Below are 9,920 nucleotides of genomic sequence, written 5' to 3' on the forward strand. Positions count from 1 at the left end.
CATAATCATTATTTATTGATCAACCTTCGTAATCAAAGCGCATTGGTACAGTGACATCGCTCGTGTTACATGAATGGAAAAGGTTTACGCGAAGAACAAAAGCGAAGAAAGGTGATTGTAACGCATTCGCTATTAAAGCGAAGATTCCCGGCCTCCGCCTAGAAGTCAAGAGCAAGGGTGCGCGATCGCCTCCTGCACATTGCCTGTATCCGTGAGAAAACCAAAAAATAATCGTCACCTACTCACGCGTGCATGGCAGCCCAGTTCAAAGCAATTTCAAGAACTGAAAAAAATTCCCAGGTGTCCTTAGCTATCGTAGGGATGGTCGATTAATATTTTTAATCGATTAACGATTAATCGTTCGTCGGTTTAGCCTATAATCGATTAATCGCTTTCGATGCAGGGTTTTTCATCGATTAATCGATTAATAGACTTTTTTTCCGGGCGCTTTAACACGGCTGAAGCACAGGTATCTACTAACATAAGTCCCAATTTTAACGTTTGAAAGGTGGAACCAGGATAAGAAATACAAGCGTATAAACTTTTGATAAAGAACAATCTTTAATTTGTTAAAGGTCAACTATAATTGCCTACTAGTGACTAGTGAAGGAATAAACAATATAAGTTTAAAATGGCACTTACTGAGTGAAGCACTGAAGAATTAAACAATAGAAAAAAAAATGGCACTTAAAAATATGGCACATGTGATAGGTGAGGTCCAACTAAAGTATGCAAAAACTTGAAATATGCATAGGGAGAGAAGAAAATTAATGGTTAATGTTCTTGAACCACATGCTCTTTTCCACAGAGCGAAGGAATGTCAATTGGCTCAGGTGTTTGGGTGACAACCGGCACTTTCTTTGACCGGCCACACAACCAGCGTGTGAGAATAGCCGCTCTGGCGCTACAGATGTTGCTGGGATCGACAAAAACTCCATCACTACTTCGAATACGTGCTCCAAACCCACACGCATGCTGTGCCACGTCTCCAGCGGCCTGGGATTGGCACGACGATCAACGACGGGGTAGTTACAGTATGCCTTCAATTGCGAAGGCATTTGGCTTTCCGACTCTTGATCCATTGTACCAGTGCAGTTACGGCGAAGTGCCTGGTCAACGGCGGTCCAGATGCCATAAGAAGGAGGCGACGTATTCGGCCTAGCAAGATCCTCTTCTAGAGCGCGGCCGGCAGCACCAACCTTTTCAGCAACTTTTCCACCTGCACGATGTTGTTATTAGTCAAAATTGTATTAAAATTGTCTTCTCCTGGCCTTTCCTAGCTATAAATAACTAAATCATGTTAACTTACTTAGGTACCGGACGATCATTGCCACCGCCTGAGGATGTTCGAAAACATACTTCTTGTACCGTGGGTCCAAAATTGTCGCGGCCGCGTACGGGCGCAGGTACTCGATGCCACTAAAGCGTGTGTTCACTTCTGAGAGCAGCTTTTGCTGCAGATTGAGAGTGACGGGGTGACTGGGCTGAAAGCTGTGGATACCCTGTAAAAGAAAATAAATATTTGCCACTTTTTAAAGACAATAGTGTTTGTTACGCCACTGTTCTTTCAGCCTGCACGCTTTTCCGATGGTGTAAATTCAGGCATACTTAACGGACACTGCTACATGCGAACTGTCGGCGTGTATGTGACTACAGAGTAGCCAATCGAACTCTAAATTATAGAGTAAAGATGATTCACCTGCTTTAGGCCGTACACCATCGGGATTACATCGCTGAGTGTCACGGAACGACCCTTCGAAACCATAAGCGTGGCTTCCTCCCATGGCTTTAGTAGGTCCTTTACTTCGCTAAGGACGTAAGCTGGTCACCAGAGATTAGATTGGGCTGCTTTCTCCGAGTGGCTCCTTTCTCCCTCTGCAGCTGTAAGAGGACCCGGCTGACAGGCTCGGACAACTTCAAGAAGCGCTCCAACATGTAATAGCAAGAATTCCACCGGGTCCTGACTTCCTGGATTAATTTTAATGCATCATGCTCCTGCTTGCCATCCTGGAGCTGCATTTCCACCAATAGTCTTGATGCAACATCGCTGGTGCGAAAGAAGCGAACGATCCTCTTCACCTTCATTAGCAGTGGCCGAAGGTCGACGAGTGGTGAACCGTCATCGTCGGGCGCATCTGCATCAGGGACGTCCTCCAGCACAGCCTCAGCATCTTCTTCATTCTCCAGGGCCACCAGAACCTCACGTGCTTCAAGTTCCGAAGGGGCTTTGGACATTGCTAGACCAATGGCAGCTTGACCTACTTGGTTTAAGAGATGGGCTACACAGGAAATGTGCTTATCGGCACCAAATTCTTCGCGGCCTTAATGTTTTGCCCACCATCTGTGATGACAGCCCGGACTTTCTTGTGGTCAATATTCCACTCGTCGCATAATTCGCGCATTGCTACGCGAATATTCAAACTTGTTTTTCTTTCTGGCATGTGCTTAACGCCAGTTTCGTCATTCACTAGTTCGGTACCTAAAACAGTAAAACATTGTTTATTAGGGTACGCACAGAAAATATGGTTACGCGTTATGACAAAGGAAAAGGGTTTCTCATTTTTCAAATTTTCCTGAAAATATTTACCTTCTCTAAAATGCACCGTGAGGCCTAGGTACGACCGCATTGTGCTCTCATGCGTCCAAAGATCAGCCGTGAGGTTCAGATGATCAGCTGCTTGAATTCTCCGTCCATAATGTGCCCTGAGGTCCTCGTACTTAGCCTCGAGGCTCTTTGTGAGAGTAGGCTCAGTGGGAGGCTTGTAGAGTGGCTGCAATGCCTTCACGAACATCTTGAAGCCATCCTTCTCGGTTGTGCTCAGAGGCAAGTCGTCGTGCGTGATCATGTATACGAGAGCATCAGTAGCATGCTTTTCAGGGACTCCTCCTCCTGAAAAACACCAATGGACAAAGTCATGTTGTCGTAGCCATTGACAAGCTAATCTTCTCGCTCTGCGAAAGTCACCAATCGCGAGTACAGACTTACTTGCAAACACACTAGCACTGGAGAGGCACTTTTCTATGGGTCCCACAAACGAGGAAGGAACAGAACCTCGAGGGCTTGTAGCGGCATTAGCGGGTTTTCTAGTTGCAGACCCAGTTGTTGCCGCCGAGCCAGCAGCACTTTCTTCAGCCTGTGGAATTAAACGAAGCGTATATTGTGAAAACTTTGAGGTTAACAAAGAAGCTCGAGAAAAAGTTGAGGACCGCACGAAGAGAGATGGAACGAAAAATTTTAGGCCTAACGTTAAGAGACAGGAAGACAGCGGTGTGGATCGGAGAACAAACGAGGATAGCCGATATTTTAGTTCACAATAAGCGGAAAAAATGGAGCTGGGCAGGCCATGTAATGCATAGCATGGATAACCGGTGGACCATTAGAGTTACAGAATGGATGCCAATAGAAGGGAAGCGCAGTCGAGGACGGCAGAAAACTCGGTCGAGTGACGAATTTGAGAAATTTGCAAGTGCAAGTTGGAATCAGCTAGCGCAAGACAGGGGTAACTAGAGATCACAGGGAGAGGCCTTCGTCCTGCTCCTGCAGTGGACATAAATATAGGCTGATGATGATGATATTTTGAAAATATGTGACATTAATTTGCAAAGGCTTACGTAGGATGACCTGGGAGATAGGGGCAACACAACAAAGAAAGGAAATGGAATCGCAATCGCTGAACAGAAGGGGACAAATCCCAGTGAAACCAGCTAAGTAGCTCCTTAACTGTCGAAACTGTTAGTATTATCATAATGAGCGTGCAATTAAAGCCCCAATGACAGATGAATTTATTGCACAATGGAATAGAAACTTTATTTTACAAATAAATGACGCAGTGATGGATAGAACCTTTAGTTCGGGCCCGACTCCGATGCCGCCTATTCAAATACATGTAAAACACAGCAACACTTTTCTGAGATAACCCCTGGACCGATTTTAATGAAATCTGTTGAATTTGACAGAGAAACTTAAATTCTAGTGCCCGTTGGAAGCGGAAGTTCGATTCAGGGCCCGGCTTTCTCAAGCAATTTTCAGAATTTAGTAAGGAAAAAAAAACAGAAGCACGAAGTTTACATAATTGTAGCTCTGCACCAAGAACATATATCGCAGATCTCTCAATTGGATCCATTGGATCATCCAAAGCGGAAAATTTTGATAAGTCAATTTACATCTTACGTGAATTTTTGCATTGTTTACAAGGGTTTGAGTTGTAAACATGATAGTTTCGTTTTCTGAAAATTTGAGATTTTTGCCAATGTTTATTAAATAATGGGCGAAATAAATCAAAACTTTTCAACCAACAGTCACTAGTTTTAACTTGTTCTTTCAAATGCAACAAACGTCATCAAATTTGGTGCAGTGGTTGCCGAGAAAACCGATTTCTTCTTTCCCATGTATTTAGATGGAAGCCTTCCTCTTAAATAACGAATGAATAAGAACTTACCTGAACAGGCTGATTGGCGCCTTGAGCAGGAGGAGGATCGTCGACATCGTCGTCATGGTCGCCTTTCCTTGTAGGACGCCCCTTTGGCACTTTAATGAAGTGGGCGTGCAGCAGGTGGTATCGCAGGGTTTCCGTCGCCGGCTTAGAATATTGTTTGCCACATTTATCACACTTAGCGCTCTTCGTCTTCCCATCTTCAGTGAACAATGCCCACACCGCACTTCTTTTCCGATCAGATGGCATTATGGCGTGACAACGGTAACACAACAATATGTACGAAAATGCTATCGCGACTTCGATACAAAGAGCGACCCACACGCACTTGCACTAATGGCCAACCAGCAGTCCAGCACGCAGCCACACAGAAAGGTTGGAGGGGAGGTGATAGCCAGAGTGGGAGGAGGGTCGGTATGGAGGAAGGAGAAATTAGGAGAGAGTATTGCCAAGACTTGTTGCTTTCGCCTAGTTAATTTCTTTCTCCACGGGGGCGGCCTCTCTCCGGCGCCTGGGACCCCCGGCAGCCGTAAAGCGGGGGAGCGCTTGGCCGACTCGGCAGAACTCGGGATTCGGGAAAACAGTCGACAGTCGCTCTCGCTCTTCGCAGCCCCGCCGTGGCTGTTCGTGCTCCGCATTATACAGTGCGGTTTCAAAATTTTCCCGCCACTTCTGCCACTGTCTGGAAAGTGATTAATCGAACTGATTTAATTGATTAAATCGATTAAATGTAAGGTAGAGATCGATGACGATTAATCGTTTTGCGGCATACTTTTAGTCGATTAATCGATTAACTGTTCATCGATATTACCATCCCTAAGCTATCGCCTAAGAGACGCGAATGCGAGTCTTGTAAACTGTACTGTAATTCACCTCAATACACACTAATCCGCCTTCACGCACCTTATTCGACCTTAATCCACTCTCATCCTCCTTAATACACTTAAATAGACCTTAATCCACCTCAATGCACCCTAATCCTCCTTAATACACCTTAATCCTCCTTAATACACCTTATTCGACCTTAATCCACCCTAATACTCTTTAATACATTTTAATCGACCTTAACCCATCTTCATCCTCCTTCGTGCATGTTAATCGACGTTAATCCACCCTAATCCTCCTTATGACATCTGGATCCACCCTAAACCACCCTAATCCAACTTAATTCTCCTTAATCGACCCTAGCCCTCCTTATTTACCCTTAATTCACCCTAAACCACCTTAATCCAATCCATTTAGTGCTGAAGCCGTGCTTGATCAGTCATGAATTTACTTTGCTAATCATTAATATTCTATTATACAAGGCTGGATATGATTTGACTCGCTTCTGGCCTTCATAAGGTCACGTTACTTTCTGTACCTGAAACGCCCACCTTGAAACATATCCAACTAAGGGTCTCTCCTTAAAATGTGGGCTAGCTGGCGCTCATCACCTCCAATACCACGGGTATACTTCTGATTTTTTCAGGGCCTGCATTCATTCTATTTAAGTGACTTACACACACATCGAAGCTGTAAATAGCTCCTCTACAAGCTGCTATTACGATTTTCAGTAAAACAGGCAACGGATCCTAACAATCACGAAAAGTGCGATCGAGAGGCTGTATCTTCGGGTACATTTGTTTAGTGGAAAGCAGAATCTATAATGCTGCACTTCCGATTGAATAACAGTTGACGACGTGCGAGGTGATGGAGTCCAAGCAGAATATTAGGCATTCTGAGGAGAACCCCATTTTTATGCAACGGGCAAATTGCCACAACAAAAACGCTAATGAGCAGGCCGGAAGAATTGAAAAAATGCAGCATTAGGGGATGCTTTGATATGAGCACTAAGAAAGGCGCCTTACCTCGCAAACAATACTGTTCCTTGTCGGAACAAAGTTCTTTCGGCCAATGTTGTGCAGCCACTGCATCTTGCGCAAGCCATCACGCTTTTCTTGCGGTATCGCAAAAACTGCATAACCATTATCACGCTTCTTGCTGCAGTTATATGTGCAGCAGCACGGCATAGCGCTAGCAGACAGTGCACGAAACAGCGTGCAATGTTAGCGTGCGACGTTCTCTATACGCTGAGCCAACCGAGCTAGGCGCAAAATGGCGCGAACGAAAATGCAAAACACAAGCAAAACGCAAGCTCCGCTCGTTTCCAAGGGCAACGGCAGGGAGACCAATCATCGTGGAGGAAAAGGGCGCAAGACCGTCTGCCGCGGAGGAGACTCGCGAGGGGCGAGGAGGTCGCGCGCCGGCGGCAGAGTACAAAGAGTGGCGGTAATTTAGAATTATCAAGGGGCTTTAGTTTAGTCTAAAATCTCTATATAGGAAAAGTACCGCCATCCTTTGATCTCTCTGTCCTGTATCTCCGATTGGACGATGATAGCGCGCGCTTTCACTTCTTTGTATTTTTTTCGCCTCAGAGCCATGTTGAAAGTCACTCTGCGCAGCCGCAGTCGCCTGCGGCGGCCGCGACGCGCTCCCGGCTTGAAAGCTTTAACGAGGACTTTCTAGGGGAGTCACCGTCGACTTGCTTTCGCAAGAAAAAAGTAAAGAAAAAAAAAACAAGTGCTTTACAAGAGGAGGCGGCGGACGAAAGTGTATATGGTGGTACTTTTACTACATACGGACTTTAGTCGCCGCTCCCGTGGTCTCTAAAATTTTGCACTCGACTGTACATTATCTCAAGCATGCGCCGACATTCTGGCAATATCCTGGCTTCATAGAACCTTAATACGAGATGCATTATCACATTGCCGGGCAAAGATCTTTCACATTGCGCACCCACACATATTTCCAGTTTACTTCGCGCTCACTAGCAGTTGATTGGCTTAACAGGCGTTTCAATGATGCACACAAATGCTCATTGATGAAGACCGGGGCGTTTGAATATAAACCCAGATCACTGTCGGCTAGTCTAATAGGGCGGGCATTTTCAAGAAACTGGTCACGTTTCTTGCGACTGGCGAAATGTACGACAATATTATTTGTAGTGGGACTCTTAGCTGTAGAAACTCGATGGATGACTTCAATATCGGCAGGTGTCACGGTTTCTTGAATGACTTCGCCAATTCTAGTGATTATTCAGCATGATTTTCTTCCTTACGGAAAGGCACTCCTTTAATCTCAACGTTTACAAGACGGGAGTGTTGCTCAAGCTGAACAAGCCTGTTTTCCTGCTCTTTGACCTGCTGAGACAGGTGACTGCAGCGTGTTTCAAGCCTGGTGTTAGTCTCTTTCAAGAGCCGATTTTAGGCAATCACCTCCTCATGCGCCTATTTGATACTTGCTAGGCTAGCTTTAATTTCTCGCATTTCTTTTCGGAAATCACGATCAGAGCCGTCCCGGAACTCCCTCAGTTCACGCTTGAATTCCTCAGAAAGAGCACTCAGTTCTTTAGACATGGTCAAAACAGTTCAGTGAGAGCAAAGATAGCACACTGTGGTGGTGGTGGCGGCGGCGGCGGCAGCAGCAGCAGCAGCAGCAGGGGCAACAATGAAAAGAAATACTAAGAATGTGAAAAACACAGCTGGCGTGTGGGAACAATATGTCTTGTTAGCGCGCTGCAATCTGGCCGCTGCCGCTGCGGCCAAGTGATCGGTGGTAAGTCGGTTCCTCGATTTATTATCCGCAGCAGCTGATGAGAGGCCAATGGGAGTGCAGGGCTCACGTTACGTCACGTCACACCGGCATGATCCCTTTCAGATGACCTTTGCGATGAAAAGAGCCATGAAGAATTGCGCAGACAGCGAATGTCGGCCCAACGAAGACAACTGACGTGCAGGGAAAGCTGCGTGTGCGAAGAATACGTCTTGTTATCGTGCTGCAATCTGGCCGCGGCCGCTGCAGCCAAGTCGTTGACATGCAGTTATATAACCTGAGTTTCAGCTATACATTTGGTCTTGCTCTATGACACTATCACAGGTTGATTGTTTCGTTCAAATACCAACAGCAACGAAACTTGTTGAGGGCGCGAGCAAGCCTATTGTTGAAGATAGCGACAGGGAAACCTTCGAGCAAAGTTTAACGTTTGAAATACGATTGGAATCGTTACGAAGAGCTCGCAAAAGTAGCCGTTCTTGATACCCAAATTGAAAGAAACGCCGCGATTACTTATAACTGGAAGGGACGCATGACCTTGGCTCCTGGCTGTTACGTACGAGATATGGTGGCGCCCACGGCTGTCCGTGGTTTGCTCAACAAAAAAAAATTCCGGAGCCAACGTGCTGAGATTTACGTCATAGCGATAGCCACCAGGTGCACATGTCTGCTTAGGTGATGTTGAAAGGCTGTTAAGAAGAAAATTAGTCCATTACCAACTTGGCGGCTTTGCCAAAATTGCAACAGTGGTATAGACTACATTTCATAACGAATTGAGCCAAAGCGAAATTTCGATGCATTTGGCCTCCGGGTCCCGTGTAAATGCAATCCACAAGTGGCGCTGTGCAGTATGCCATTCATTTTTAGTAGTTCTCACTGAAGACAACAATGCTAGTGACATTGGAAATTAACGAAGTTGTTACCGCGGCGGCGTGAAAGATCAGGTGTAAAACGTAGGTCAGCTACGTCGATGCTCTCGGTGCATGACAAGCGTCGTTTTTGTGTGCTTAGGAGCAAGGTTGGCGAAGCCACTGTGCATGTCATGCGTTTCAATAATTTTCCCATAATGAGGAAAACAAGTTATGTCGTTCTAAACTGTCTTACTCAACTAGCATGAAATAAACAAATGAACATAGTTCATTGCGCAACGCAAACGTACACGCAGCAGGGAATCCCACCACTGTAAGCCCACTTTCTTAATACATGTGGTGATACTGCCAACCACAGCCAACACACCCTCGCGCGCAGAATGTCGCCAGCTTAAAGTAGAACCACGCCTTAGCACTAGAATCAATATTCTGCGATAGCAGCGCACAAACGCCTACCCGCCTTGAAACAGGATAGTTAAATGGAGGGGCGAAATATAGGGCCCAAATCACGCTGCAAATCTCCGATGTACTGAGATGGCACCGCATAGCGATCATAACGCAACAGCGATCATCCCGCAACAGCGATCAAGACAACCCCCCGGACACGAACATTGCGGTCATATCGATAAATAGTTTATTTCTTTTCACAGTCAAAGATTTCACTGCTTTGAACTTTTGAAGAAAGCCAAGTTTCGGATAGAATAACAATATCAGCAGAACATGAATCAATATGAGCTGAGAGTGCCGCTCGCTTGTTGAGCACACTGCTCGCATTGCTAAAAAGAAGAGACACATCATTTGCGTGGCGGGAAGACAGCTGCGCTGACGAATTGGCAGTATTGCTTAAAACCGCGTTGATATTACGAGGTATGTGTGGCTCACGAGGGGAGTCCATTTCACAAACGTTATCAGTGGATGCGCAGTTCATGTAGCGCTTTTTGTTGATAAGTTTGTTAAAGCGCAGTGAAAAGGCTTGGCCGCTAGATTTTCCGTATTCAATTAGTTTTTGTCGTGACAATCGTGT

The 9,920-nt window shown here is 45.8% G+C and overlaps 1 protein-coding gene across 1 annotated transcript; it reads right to left on the reverse strand.

Moving 5' to 3' along the window:
• Positions 1-709: 709 nt before the first annotated feature.
• LOC125941793 (E3 SUMO-protein ligase ZBED1-like) lies at positions 710-1,811 on the reverse strand. The gene is made up of 3 exons (XM_049659639.1): positions 1,700-1,811; positions 1,310-1,502; positions 710-1,219 (listed from the first exon to the last, which is right to left on the reverse strand). Exons 1-3 carry the CDS (start codon positions 1,763-1,765, stop codon positions 768-770), a joined length of 711 nt encoding a protein of 236 aa, XP_049515596.1. The 5' UTR covers positions 1,766-1,811; the 3' UTR covers positions 710-767.
• Positions 1,812-9,920: the final 8,109 nt, after the last annotated feature.

The sequence above is a fragment of the Dermacentor silvarum genome, unplaced genomic scaffold (genome assembly GCF_013339745.2).
Source record: "Dermacentor silvarum isolate Dsil-2018 unplaced genomic scaffold, BIME_Dsil_1.4 Seq323, whole genome shotgun sequence".
Taxonomy (NCBI): domain Eukaryota; kingdom Metazoa; phylum Arthropoda; class Arachnida; order Ixodida; family Ixodidae; genus Dermacentor; species Dermacentor silvarum.